This window comes from Ovis aries, chromosome 26 (assembly GCF_016772045.2).
Source record: "Ovis aries strain OAR_USU_Benz2616 breed Rambouillet chromosome 26, ARS-UI_Ramb_v3.0, whole genome shotgun sequence".
NCBI lineage: Eukaryota > Metazoa > Chordata > Mammalia > Artiodactyla > Bovidae > Ovis > Ovis aries.
This window is the reverse complement of record NC_056079.1, coordinates 16,810,352-16,824,767: the sequence shown is the minus strand read 5'-3', so window position 1 is coordinate 16,824,767 and position 14,416 is coordinate 16,810,352. Positions and strand designations below refer to the sequence as shown.

Below are 14,416 nucleotides of genomic sequence, written 5' to 3'. Positions count from 1 at the left end.
CCATTCAGCTATCTCATTCTCTGTTGTCCCCTTCTCCCACCTGCTAACTTTCCCAGCATCAGGGTCTTTTCCATCAGTCATTTCTTCATATCAGGTGGCCAAAGTATTGGAGATTCAGCTTCAGCATCAGTCCTTCCAATGAATATTCAAGACTGATTTCCCTTAGGATGGACTGGTTGAATCTCCTTGCAGTCCAATCCTTTTCTCCAACACCACAGTTCAAAAGCATCAATTCTTTGGCACTCAACCATCTTTATACTCACCTCTCACATCCATACAAGACTGCTGGAAAAACCATTGCTTTGACTATATAGACCTTTGTTGGCAAAGTAATGTCTCTGTTTTTTAATACACTATGTAGGTTTGTCATAGCTTTTCTTCCAAGGAGCATGCATCTTTTAATTGGTTCAGTGAATTTGCAGGTTTTCCAAATGTTGACATATTTCATTTTACAAAAGCAAAAGCAATCAGCTGTTAATATCTCTACTAATTTCATCAGAAAAAAACAAGTATCGGGAAGCTGTAAAGCTTAGAATAGTAGATGCAAGTTTTCTAAAACTCTCATTTTTGCTTAAAAGCTCAGATTTTATCATTGGGAACTAATGCACTTAGTTTCCTTGAGATGACAGTTTTTGGAAAAATGTCTTTCCAAATCACTACATGCGAATGACCACAGTCTTTCTATTAAAAATGACCTATGAAAAAAATAGCACTAGTATAGTTTGCAACTTAATCAGAAAAAAATGTATTTTTGTGAGACAACCATTGTTTTTCCATATGCAACATAAATGTTTTACACATTTCTATCTTGTCACCTGGTATGCTAAATCCTATACTTTTTTTTTTTTTGGCAGCATGGCTCAGCATGTGAGATCATAGTTCCCTGACCAGGGATTGAATTTGTGTTCCCCGAATTTAAAGTGTAGAATTTTAACCACAGGATTGTTAGGGAAGTCACTAAATTCTGTCCTCAGTGGTTGAGATTTAATATTTTACCACAACATCAAGAAATATGAATATTTTTAAGTAAAACAGGTTTTTTTTTTGCGTGTGTGTGTGTTTTTTAAACTGGAAGTCTACAAATAGGTAGAGATTTTTAAAATACAGTAAATGACTATGGTCCTGTTTGGTGCTACTTCCTTGATGGTAGAACTCCAGCAGTTTTATCTACTATCAGTGCAAATGTCAACATAGTAAAAAGACAAATCAAGTCTGCTGCTTTAGCATGTACCCTAGCACAATAACAATGTCTTCATACAGTGAATATATAAGAATAACAGCTTCAGAATTTTTATTATTTCATGTATCTTAAAAATTAAAAAAGAGTGGAAGGCCTCGATGATGTCATGGTCCGTGCATGGGCTGGAAAAGAATTTCCAGACATCAGGCAGAATGAGAACAGAATAAAGTTTATTAGAGAGAGACAGACAGAACAGTGTTAGAATAGTGGGTTGGTTCAAGGGCGAGCTGAACACTTTGGCAGGCTTGCAGCCACTATTCATAGCCTCAAGACAGAAAATTCCTACTGGAATGGTGTCATTAGGTGTCAGGAAACTGGCTGGTTTAGATCTGGAGGCTCATGGCAACAGTTGCTATAAGGCTTGGTCAGTTCCAGAGATTTTTATCCTGTGATCTTGGTACAGGGCTTCACACCTGTGACCTTGGTATAGGGCTCCACAGTAGATGGTCAAGTTTGGGTGGAATTGCAAGCATGAGAAGCAAAAAGAAGTTAATGAATCCAGAAATGGAAGTTTCGGAGTTCTGCTTTCTTTCAAGTTGATTCTTTGCAAGAGATGTTGTTAAAAAGAGCTGGCTAATGAGACAGAATGGGCAAATGTAAATTAGAGAATTTTGAGAAATTAATATCTGGTGTTACAGTGTCATGGACAATGGCTACAGATGGGGTTAGACAAGGAAACTAATGTGATTCCTCATTGGGAAAGATTTCCAAATTCAGTAGGTAATACATTTTAAGAATATAATTAAAATATATCTAGTGAAAAGGTAGAATTGTTGCTCAAACGTTGTCAGAATTGTCTGGAAATGGGGATGCACGGATTATAGATCCCTTGTTCTGTTTCCTTAAAATATATTTGTATATATGCACATATGTGCATATGTATATATATGTATTACTTACACGTATGTATGCACATACTTTGTTGTTCGGTAGCTCAGTCCCCTACCTCTGCCAAGTTCTTCTGTCCAGGCACTTTCCCAGACAAGAATACTGGAGCTGACTGCCATTCCCTTCTCCAGGGGCGGGGGCGGGGGGGGGGGGTAGGGGTGGGGCAGTAGGGGCGGGGGTGTGTGGTCTTCCTCACCTAGTGATGGGACCTGTGTCTCCTGCATTGCAGGCAGATTGTTTACCGTTTAGCCACCGAGGAAGCGCATATATGTACATTTGTGCTGTGCTGTGCTGAGCCGCTTCAGTCGTGTCTGACTCTGCTACCCCATAGACTGTAGCCCGCCAGGCTGCTCTGTCCACGGGATTCTCCAGGCAAGAATAACTGGAGTGGGTTGCCATGTCCTTCTCCACGGAATCTTCCTGACCCAGGGATCTAACTGATGTCTCTTAGGTCTCCTGAATTGGCAGGTAGGTAGGTTCTTTACCACTAGCGCCACGGCCAGATCCCATATGTACATATAAATACATGCAATTTCCCTTCAGTATTTTTGAAAATGTTTATTTACTTGGGGGTCTGTGGCTTCCCTCATGCCTGCAATGCGGGCGACCGGGGTTCGATCCCTGGGTTGGGAAGATCCCCAGGAAACGACAACCCACTCCAGTATTCTTGTTTGGAGAATCCCATGGACAGAGGAGCCTGGTAGGTTATAGTCCATGGGGTCTCAAAGAGTCAGACACGACAGAGTGACTTAACTTTCTTCTCTTTCTTTCATTTATTTAATTTTTTAGCAAACATCCTTCAACGGCCAAGTCTCTGGTGTGACACTCCTTACCCTTCAGGCACAAAAATGGCGCCTCAGTCAGGCGCATGCGCACTTGTGGAGCCCCAGAGTTCCCTCAGGCATGCGCACCTCGAAGCCAGACCTGAAAGGGAGCGCTTCCTTGGAGCGCGGCGACACACCACTTCCCCTCTGTCCGGTTTAAGGAGCCGCCCCAAGAAGCCCTCACTTTCTGGATCTCTGCAAGCAACTGGGTGAGTGAGGGATTCCTTCGGCTTGCGATCGGAGTGCCTGAGGCCAGGCTCTATCTGCTCGTAGTTCCGGAAGTTCCTTTCCTGCTCTTTGCCACGGTGTGCTCTCCCTTGAGGGCGATTTTTCTTTTCTTTTTTAAGTAAAAAGAAAAGACTACCGGGAAGCACTTTGCTATTTTGTCACTTGTTAATTATTTTCAATAACTTGAAATTCTCGGAGAACTTGACCACTGGTGTAATTCATCGTGTTTCGTTCCTCAGGCTCGTGGCTGCCGAAGGTTTGCTGGATGCGAAGAGTCCAGGACCCTTGACTGCGGAGGCCGGAGGCTGACGAGTGCGCCTGCCCTAGAACCCTACACTCCGTTCCCGTTCCGCGTGTGGGGAGGTGTATTCCGCCTTAGAAACAGCCTGATCATCTCCACCGAGAGCCGCCTGCCGGGATGTCCAAAAGGCCCCGCTCCCAGTTAGAGCAAGACACCCCAGGAGGTGTCCGCTGTGAGACACGCCCGCAGCCACCGCAGCTGTTCCACAGTGGTGACCAAATGGCGGTTTGTGGCCACAGCCTGCCTCCCCAGGAGCGTGGGAGTCCCGTGGTGATGAATGAAGTGTCAGAGATGGCCGAGAATTACAGGGTAAGCTTTGTACAGATCCCAGACCACCCTGCCATTCTGGCTGCATCTTTTCATTAATGACCTTATTTGTTTGGGGAACAGGTATTCTGATCCTTCAAGGCCTTCTGATCCTTCCCTTAGTTGATGTTAATCAACGGGATACTAGATAAGTACCATATGCAGACCTTCCAAGTGTAGCCAGGGCTATTGGCCTTTCACTTGTCTAAGGTTAGGAATCTAGCTGGTGTAAAGCAATTACTGTGATATATTTCTCTGCAGAAGTTATTCCAGGAGATGTTGGACACATTGAAGGAGAAACTTGAAGCAGCTAAAATCATACTGGCTGATGAACAAGAAAGAATGGTGATGATGCAGGTCAGTGCTTATCTTGATTCTTGGGTGGAAATTACCTATAATGTTGGCTAGCAAATAACATAAACAGCATAAGACCAATGGCACAGCAGGAAAAGCTACTTTAAAATCCATAGGTAGGAAAAGTATTAATTCCTTCATGTATAAATAGCTCTTAAAAGTCAGTAAGCAGGGGACTTCCCTGGAGCTTCAGTGGTTAAGATTGGACACAGTTCCACTTCAAGGGACATGGGTTCAATTCCTGTTCAGGGAACTAAGATACTGCAACAAAAACAAAACGTCAGTAGCCGAAGACTAGAAACTCAATAGAGAAATTATCAAAGATATGAGAGCTCACAGAAAAGCAAATGCAGATAATCTTTTGAATAGACTGAATTGGTTCATACGCTCACGTTAAGAGAAATACAAATTAACTGTATTAAATTTGTTAGGGAAATGGCATTTTTGTACCTTATTTATAAATAAAAAAAAGACTGATAGTGCAGTTAACAATGCCATAGGAGATTGAGCATCTTCTGTACTTTGGATGTGGCAGTGTAAATCCTGAAGCCATTTAAAGGTCAATTTTAGAATTTCTATTTGGGGCGTGTCAATTAGGAGTTTGGGATTGACATGCGCTGCAGGAGGATTCTTTACTGCTGAGCCACCCAGGAAGCCCTAACATATTCACTCCTAAGTCACTTCAGTCACGTCCGACTCTGTGCGACCCCATAGACAGAAGCCCACCAGGCTCCCCCGTCCCTGGGATTCTCCAGGCAGGAACACTGGAGTGGGTTGCCATTTCCTTCTCCAATGCATGTAAGTGAAAAGCTATAGGGCTCAATGTTAAGAAAGGGAAATCCAACAACCCAGTCAAAAAATGAACTACAGACCTAAAGAAACATTTCTCCAAAGACATACAGATGGCCAATAAGCACATGAAAAGATGCTCAGCATTACTAATTATTAGAGAAGTGCAAATCAAAATTACCATAAGTCATACCAGTCAGAACTATATATAAAATAGAAAATTAACAAGGATCTACTCTAAAGCACTCTAAAGCACAGGGAACTATAGTCAATATCTTGTAAAAGTCTGTTAAGGGAACAGAAGCTGAAAAATAATATGTAGACTGTAGGAGGGTGAGATCACAGGTAGGGAGTACCTGAAGGGGACTGTTTGCAATAATCAGGGCCAGGTGATGGGGAACTGTGGCGGGAGGGGTAGTGGAAGTATTGAGAATAGTCAGGGTCTTGATAAATCTTCACTCAGTAGTGTCATGAGGTTAAATATGGCCATTTTGTTGTTGTTGTTTTGGCTGCACCGTGCTGCATATAGAATCTTAGTTCCTGACCAGGGATCGAACCAATACCCCTTCAGTGGAAATGCAGAGTGCTAACCACTGGACCTCCAGGGAAGTCCCTAAATACAGTTGTTAAGCCAACTACTCCCAATATATGTCTCTAGCTCAGACTTTCCAAGTAGTGGGCTTTCATGTCCAACTTTCTGACTAGTGTCTCTCCTTGGATGGCTGACTTATCAAAACCGACATAGCCTAAACTGAGTTGCTGATACACTCCCCATGTCTAGAATCTGTCCCATCCATAGTTTCCATTTTATGTTTTGGCCGCTCTGTTCTTTATCTAGAAGCCTTGGGGTCACCCGTTGATTCCTCTTTTCCTCTCATCCACTATCCAAAGCATCAGCAAAGGCCCTTCGTCCTACCTTCCAGTTTTCCTGACTCCTGCTGTTTGGTCCTGAAGTTGTGTAGATTCCTGTTTCCTGTCAATGAACATGTCTCTATCTGCATTTCATGTTCTAAAATTGTGTTGATATCTTGGCTGATGTTGACCCGGAAATTCCCTTTGTCCTTTGTGTCTGTGCCTATTATTTCCTCCCCAGTACTTTATATTTCCTTGGATTTATATTAGAATTGTAGATGGAAAGGGACCATAAATAATTGTCTATAGTATTTAACCTGAAATCTGTCATTTCTGTGTCTATGATGAAGAAAGAGGAGCAGAATTTTAAAGAAATGATTGAGTCTGAATATAGCATAAGGATCCGGTTGATAACTGAAGAAAATGAGATGAACTTGCGAAGCCTGCAAGGCGGATTCAGCTTGAATTTGACACAAACCAGTCAGAACCAACTGATGGAGTTTGCCACGAACCTAAAGGAGAAGTTCCAGGAAACACTACAGGTGAGATATGCAACGTGGCATCCTTACAATATTTGGGAAATGAAAGAAAGAAGAGCTAAAATAGCACAACCACTGACAACTATGCTTTTATTAAAATAATATGTATGTATATGTACATATAGTCAACCCACAGTTCTATTCCTTATAATCTGTTTTGCAGTACATTTGCATGCATATAAAAAGACACATTCATAACGGATGTTGTAAAATGATGTCAGTATAGAGCCGTGGCTTAGAGATAGTCTTTGAAGCCAAACTGATGTGATTCCTAACTGGGTTCTATAATTTAGTAGTCTAGTTGGCCACTTTCCCTGGTGGCTCAGTGGTAAAGAATTCGCCTTCAATGCAGGAGACACAGGTTTGGTCACTGGTCTGGGAAGATCCCCTGGAGGAGGAAATGGCAATGCACTCCAGTATTCCTACCTGGGAAATCCCACGGACAGAGGAATCTAGTGGGCTACAGTCCACGGGGTCACAAAATGTTGGACACAGATGAGGGACTGAATGACAATAGGTGGCCTTAGACATTCTGCTCAAGCTCTTAGTTTCCTTAGATATAAAAGGATAATGGCCCCGAGTTTATAATATTGTGTGATAATCTACATGAAGCTCTTTAAACAGTGTTTGTACAAATGTACATTATTGTGTGATGTAAATGTAAGTTTAGGTGTTGTTATTACTTTAACATTTGTTGATAGCAGGAGAGTGGATTCGACCTGTATCCATCAATATTGGACTCATGAAATGCATTGTATAGGACATACAATGGCATGCTCTTTAGCCTTTAGAAAAGATAACATGGCTCTATATGTATGGATAAGAAATACTCTCCAAGAACATATTATCTATTAAGAAAAAAAGCAAGTTGCCAGATCAGCAGTGGAATATGACATCATTTGTATTAAGAAAAAAATAGCATGAACATTCTCATACATGCCTAGATGGAGCATCTTTGCAAGGGTAGGAAGGAACCTGGTATCAGTGGTTTGATTATGTTTTTTATTATTGGTTGAATTTAATTTTTAATTAAATTATAGTAAATCTTAGTTTTAATGAAGGAAATAAACTTCCTGAACAGCCAAAAAAAAAAAAGTGACCTGTTTTAGGTCCAAGTTGTGAACTGATTAAGTAGATAGGAGGATACTGTCCACATCAACATAGATACAGTATGTCAGAGAATCAAGGGTCTGTTGAGGTGTCTTGCTTGACACAGAGGAATATCCTAGCCTTACCCAGTTACGTCTGTTTCTGGGTTGGCAGGCAATAGAGTGGGTTTTTAAAGAGATGGTTGAATTAGCCAGTAAGAGAAACTGCCAGTTGTTAAATAGTTATAAAGAGATGCTTCTGCAGAGACTGAACTTTCTGGGGAGAGAGAACATGAAGAAACTGAAGGATAGTGAAGTCAGGCTTTCTGAACAGATCTGCAGCCTCCAGCAGATCACCACGGAGCTCGAGAAGAAGTGTAGGCAGCCCGCCTCGGTGTTGCTCCAGGTAAGAGTCTGGAAATAACCTTCACTACAGTATCTGAGAAATGAGACGTGGATAGTACTCATTAGGAGTCAGTGCTGGAACACAGTACCCAATGATCTTCAGGCATAATTGAAGACTGTCAAAAGCATTATAACTCATCCTAAAATCATAATATGTACAGAGCTGCTTCACTGATCAATAGTTAAGTTTGAATTGACATGCCCTCTAGGGTAAGTGGTCTTCCCCAGTGACTCAGCGGTAAAGAATCTGCCTGCAGTGCAGATTTCCAGCCCTGGGTTGGGAAGATCCCCTGGAGGAAGAAATGGCAACCCTCTCCAGTATTTTTGCTTGGGAAATCCCATAGACAGGGGAGCCTAGCGGGTATACTCCATAGGGTCACAAAGAGTTGGTCATGACTCAGATACACACACACTGAGAGTGAAAATGCAGAGTCCAGAGCATTCAGACTCAGCACACACACACGCAGAGTCCAGTGAGTGCCAGGGCATTCCCAGTATTGTATATTTTAAATTTTGTTCAGGAACATGCCTTGGGACTTCGCTGGTGGTTCAGATGGTAAAGAATCCGTGTACTGTGCAGGAGATCTGGGTTCGATCCCTGGGTTGGGAAGATCCCCTGGAGGAGGGCATGGCGACCCATGGACAGAGGAGCTTGGCAGACTACAGTCTGTGGTTGCAAAGAGTCGGACATGATTGAGCAACTTACCATTTTCAATAGTACATTTTTATATTTTAAAGACTATCTAGATGCACCTGGACATAAACAGTTAAGTTCTGTCTTAGAGCCAAGCCTCATTCCAGACAGCACAGACAGGTGTGACCCAGTTACGTTCAGTTCCTGACCTGGTTCCAGCCACCGTCCCCAGCATAGCAGGCTAAGTTCCTGCCACCCCCAGTATAGAAATCAGGTAGATGGGCAGAATTTGAATGAGGAGCATCCTCTGTGTGAAGTAGAGAGGATTATTTCCCTTGGGAATATAACAGTGATTTCAAGCATTTTTCTGACTTCCTGTTCAGTGTTGAAATTTGATATCTGAGAATTAGCACCATGAGGCTGAAGAAATTACTTGGAAATTGAGTTTTGTTATTATGAGAGAAAATATTTTCATGAGCACAAGTCACAAAAGACTTGGCTCAAATACCCCCTAGTAATTTTTTTCCTCTTTTTTCATCCTATAGAATGCAAAATATGCTTTGGAAAGGTAAGTTAATCATTTTGGAAACATTTGGGTCAGATTCACAGTCTGATATGTGAGCACACAAGGGTGGAGGTGTTGGGATGTGGGTAGCAAGGCCATGCAATGAGAACTATCTACTGGATGGAGGAGCCTGGGGTCTGCATGGATAACTGAGATGATCATTTCTTTAACAGGAGTCAGTCACTACTGCATCAGTTTCTACAGCCCGCCCAAATCACAGACCTGAGTTTGTGCCAAATAACAGGAATGAGCAAAATGCTCAAAGTGCTGCAAAGTAAGTTGACACATGTCCATGATCACAGAACACTTTATATTTGTATAAATTCCAGATAGTTGAAGTATTTAAAGAGACTCTGTATTTGCAGATATTTCTCCCATGGTTTGTATTTTCATTTACCTAGTAGTATCTTTTGAAGAGCAGAAGTTTTAGATTTTGAAGTTCAGTTTATCATTTTCTTTCCTATGGTTTGTGCTTTTTGCGGCCTAAGAGATTTACCGCAACAAAGATTTCCTTCTAGAAGTTTTACAGTTTTAGTTTTTGCTCTTAGGACTATTATTCATTTAAAGTTAATATTTACATACTATTCAAGATATGGTACAACTCTCCTCCTTTTTTGTATGAATGTATATTCAGTTGTTCTAACATCATTTGTTGAAAATCACTTGAAAATGAACATTGATCGTTATTTATCGTTTTGGTGTATTATACTGTCTTGATTGATTATTCTATAGGAAGTCTTAAAATTGGGCACTGTGGGTTCTCCAGATTTTTTCTTTAAAAATAATTTTGGCTATTCTAGATCTTTCTCCACATAAATTTTAAAATGAACTTGTTGACTTTTACAAAAAGCCTGCTGGGGTTTTGGTTGGTGTTACACTGAGTCTGTAGAACAATTTGGGGATAAGGTGATGTCTCCATTTATTTAGGTCATCTCTGATTTCTCTCAATGATGTTCTATAGTTTTCAGCTAGAAAGTGAAAGTGAAGTCGCTCAGTTGTGTCTGACTCTTTGCAACTCCGTGGACTGTAGCCCACCAGGCTCCTCTGTCCATGGGATTCTCCAGGCAAGAATCCTGGAGTGGGTAATATTGTACATATTTAATTAGACAGATACCTAAGTGTTTTTTTAGTTCTATTAATGAAATTAAATATCAGTTTATTTCTTCCTTTCTAGTCTGTAAGCCTTTTCTGTATTTTTCTTATCTATTGCACTTCCTAGGACCTTCAATGTAATGGTGAATAGGAGTGGTGAGAATCTTTTGCTTGATCTTAGGGAGAAAAGATTGTCTTTGACCTTTAATGTTAGCTATAGGTTTTTCCACAGTTGCCTTTTGTCACGTTGAGGAAGTTCCCCATCTATTCCTGATTCAATAAAATTTAGTATCATGAACAGATGTTGAACTTAAGAGATGTTTTCGTCGGTATCTACCAAAATATCCATTTTTTCTTCGCTAATGTGAATTATGTTTGCTTCATATGTTGAGCCAACTTTGCATTCCCAGGGTAATGTTCTATCCATTTTATACATTGCCAAAGTGTATGTACTAATGTTTTCAAAAGAATTTTTGCATTTATGTTAATGCATATTTTCTGTAGCTTTCTTTCCTTGTAATCATCCATTGGCATTTTAATAGATTTTATTTCTAAATAATCTGTTTAGTTATCAAACCCACTTAGTCTTGCTTTTTTCAGTTTCCTGTATTCTATAGGAGTAGAAGTTTTTCTTTTTTCTTTAAACATAGAAGGAAAATTTATTGTAGAGTTTATGCCTGGCAATTCCAGTATGTAAAGTTCTTCAGGTTTTTTTCTGCTAGTCTCACTTTGAGTGTGTGGTTAATGAATTTTTTTCAATAGTGAGCTTTCCTTTTTTCCTTAGATATTATTTTTAGAAGTTCTTTTCAGATAGGAATAAAAGGTGTACATTCTTCCAGAGACAATTTGCATTTATTTCTGCCGGTTTTCTAAAAATCCTAGGATCTCGGCACAAGCTGAAATTTAAAATTCGAGGCTTGTGGTTTTTAATACCACTTTAATACTGATATGAATTAAGTCCAGAGATGCATCTTCACTTGCCCATAAAAGTTTCTAGTGGATTAGATGGTAAAGAAAGAAATCAATGACTGCTACAGTTTTATGGCTTGACCAACTATAAAGTGATGTGTTCCACTAAAAAGTAGAAACTGGGAAGGGATAGGTTTGGAGTTCCATTTTGGAAGGAGAATGTTTGAAATTCCTGTGTTTTGTCCAACTGGTATTTGTCATCTTTTTAAAGGAGTAAGTCATGAACATATCAGTTCAGTTTAGTCACTCAGTCGTGTCTGACTCTTGGCGACCCCATGGACTGCAGCACTCAGGCCTCCCTGTCCCTCACCAACTCTTGGAGCTTGCTCAGACTCATGTCCATCAAGTCACTGATGCCATCCAACCATCTCATTAACATATAGAAGATATTTAAAACTGAGGCTAAATGAAGTCACTTAGGGTAAAAGAATATGCAAAAGTAAAAAGAAAGATCCAGGGCTGATCTCTGAGAAGTCACAATATTTAGAGGCTGAACAGAAAGAGATGAGAAGGACCAGTTAGAGATATGAAGACACCTACCACTTTCCTGCAAGTGTGAGAAATCATAGTGAGGCTTCTTGACTTCAGCTTGATTTTTCTGGAGGATTCTCACAGGTTTTCAGGCCTCTAATATATTCACTTTTGATTTACTCAGTGTTAGGGGCCTGCAGGCAGCAGTTTCCAGATGTCTCTGCTGCGCCCTGGTGATATTTAAGATAAGGAGGGAAGTTCAGTCACAGGCCAGAGTCGTGAATCAACTGCTCTATCGGAGACTCCAGTGCTCCCATTGGTTCCAGGCTCGTGGAAGATCTTTAGGGAGTTTAGAGTTGGGTCTCAGGTGATGCTGGGCTACGACTGGGTGTCAGCTCATTCTCATGGCCTGGCAGAATTCCTTTCTGGTTTGAGGGGTGCTTCTCAACTCTCCGTAGTCCATTATTCATTGTTTTGTTCTTCTTCCTCAGATTGAGTGCATCTCCTTCCATTATCTTGCTGACTTTGTTTCTCTGTGATGTCCATTTGTTCAAAAAATTTTATTAATTTATATATTTATTTTTGACCGTGCTGGCTCTTTGTTGCTGCACACACACTTTCCGTAGTTGTGGGAAATAGACTTCTCATTGTAGTGGTGTCTTTTGCTGCGGGACCCCGGCTGGAGGCGCATGGGTTTCAGTAGTTGTAACACACGGGCTCAGTAGTTTTGGCTCACAAGCTTAGCTGCTCTGCAGCATGGGGAATCTTCCCAGACCAGGGATCGCACCCATGTCTCCTGCATTGGCAGGTGGATTCTTAATCACTGGACCACCAGAGAAGTCCCTCCATTACTTGAAATAGAGCTCAGAGTTCCCTTCATCTGGACTCTCCTAGATTGGCTTTCCGATATTTGTGACTGAGACTGGTGCCATCTCATTAGGAAGCCCCTGATGTTAGAAGTCATCAGTAACTGGCATTGACGAACCCCTCGGGTAACTAAATTTCTTTCTCCCTGCAGGACCTATAACTTTGGACCCTAAAACAGCTCATCCCTATCTGGTCTTGTCCGAGGATCTAAGAAGTGTGAAACTTAGAAACATGCAGCGGGGTGTACCTGGTCACCCTGAGAGATTTGATTTCAGCGCCACCGTGCTGGGTGTGCAGAGCTTCACCTCAGGGCGGCACTACTGGGAGGTGGACGTGGGCAAGGCGGCGCAGTGGCAGCTGGGCGTGTACAGGAGCTCTACCGTCAGAAGCAGTTCCGGAAATAAGGTCTTACTCACAGGATCTCTCATGGGAACCGATCACACCTTCTGGGCTTTTCCCCCTTTCAAAAGGGTCTCCTTGAGAGAGCAAGTGCACAGAGTTGGAGTTTTCCTGGACTATGAGTATGAGCAGATATCGTTCTATGATGCCGCAAAGGGCTCTCTCATCTATAATTTCTCTTATCTCGCCTTCCAGGGAGCTCTCAGGCCTATATTTTCTCTCAGTATCTCCAGTGGAGGCGTGAATTCAGACTCTTTGAGTATCTGCCTCCCTCACGTTTCTCCTTGTAATGATACTGTTAGCTCTCAGCCCTCTTCGGCGTGATATCTAATAACCACGAGAGCCCAGAATGTTACAAGCATGACTTTTGTATAAACAATTTTACAAAGTAAGCCGGTAGAAGATTTTTAGCACTTGAGTTGGAGCCCAGTTGAACACCCCAGAGCTTTTGCATTCATGCAGCCCATAGCCTCGCAGAGTTGGACACGACTAAAGCAGCTTAGCACGAGGGCACAGCATGGCTTTCAATATCCTTTTCATGGAAGTGGTTGCATTTAAGCTGAATCATGAATGATAATAACTAAAGGACCCCATGCTAATTAGAACAGCAAGTGCCTATGTAGTATAAGATTGGGAAATTAGAGAAGAAAATAGTCTGGGATCCTTAAGACTGGGTTAAGGACTCTTGAGATTTCAGAAAACAGAATTGGGTATAATCAAGACTTCAGATTTGAGAATGTCATCAAAGTGACATGTGGAATGGAGACATCCTATTCCTGATGTTGTCAAGAGTTCTATCATCATTCCACATGGAGGACAACTTAATTTCCTCAGATACCTTATCTTGGTGGGGAGGATGTGTTGAAGAAAATGTGAGTATTTCCAAGTTGTTTCAAGTATTCTATTTCTTTCTTATAAGAAAATTAAATTTATTAAAAGAAATTAGACAGTTTGATGCTTTGTAATAGTGTCTTGTGTTTGCCTTCGTCTTTCTCTATTTGATCACCCACTGAAAATTTTTTCTACAGCCTTGCTCGGGGGTTCGTACAATGCTAAGAAGACAATGAAATATTTATTAGAGGGACTTGTAGTGAAAGGTTTATCATGCTGGATCTCCATGTTTTTAACAGCCTGTAAGTGGGTATTAATCCTTATTATTCGAATGTAGAAACTGAGGCTCAAAGGTGATCTTGGCTGAAGTGTTGCTCTGCAAAGCAGCTATACTTGATATAATAAGGGCAAATCCTGGAACATCACTGCACCAGTTACAGCTTCTTATATACAAACAACAGTTGCAATTTTTAAAAATTCTGTTTACTTTTTTATTTTTAGTTTTTGGCTTTGCTGGGTCTTTGTTGTTGAGTGCAGGCTTTCTCTAGTTGCAGCAGGTGGAGGCTGTTCTTTGCTGTAGCTGCAGCGAGTGGGGGCTATTCTTTATTGTAGTTCTAGTCAGCGGGGGCTCCTCTAGTTGTGGTGCTCAGGCTTCTCATTGCATTGGCTTCTCTTGTTGCGGAGCGTGGGTTCTAGAGTGTGGACTCAGCAATAGTGATGCACAGGCTTAGTTGCCCCTTGGCATGCGGAATCTTCCTGGACCAAAGCTTGAAC

The 14,416-nt window shown here is 41.4% G+C and overlaps 1 protein-coding gene across 2 annotated transcripts; it reads left to right on the top strand.

The window, feature by feature from the left end:
* Positions 1 to 3,021: 3,021 nt before the first annotated feature.
* On the top strand, positions 3,022 to 13,763 carry TRIML2 (tripartite motif family like 2). 2 transcript variants are annotated; one of them, XM_027962517.3, is made up of 8 exons: positions 3,022 to 3,161; positions 3,420 to 3,790; positions 4,049 to 4,144; positions 6,133 to 6,324; positions 7,675 to 7,815; positions 8,994 to 9,016; positions 9,187 to 9,287; positions 12,564 to 13,763. In XM_027962517.3, exons 2-8 carry the CDS (start codon positions 3,599 to 3,601, stop codon positions 13,133 to 13,135), a joined length of 1,317 nt encoding a protein of 438 aa, XP_027818318.1. In that variant the 5' UTR covers positions 3,022 to 3,161; positions 3,420 to 3,598; the 3' UTR covers positions 13,136 to 13,763. The 2 variants fall into 2 exon arrangements, with proteins under 2 accessions (XP_027818318.1, XP_060263125.1); XM_060407142.1 differs by having other exon boundaries at positions 3,049 to 3,161; positions 7,585 to 7,815.
* The last annotated feature ends 653 nt before the right edge of the window (positions 13,764 to 14,416 follow it).

Bases quoted from the DNA above. Each gene is read 5' to 3' on its own strand.
- TRIML2 (XM_060407142.1), top strand. From the start codon at position 3,599: ATGTCCAAAAGGCCCCGCTCCCAGTTAGAGCAAGACACCCCAGGAGGT. The intron at 3,791-4,048 runs GTAAGCTTTGTA...ATTTCTCTGCAG, and splicing joins AGATGGCCGAGAATTACAGG to AAGTTATTCCAGGAGATGTT. The intron at 7,816-8,993 runs GTAAGAGTCTGG...TTCATCCTATAG, and splicing joins CCGCCTCGGTGTTGCTCCAG to AATGCAAAATATGCTTTGGA.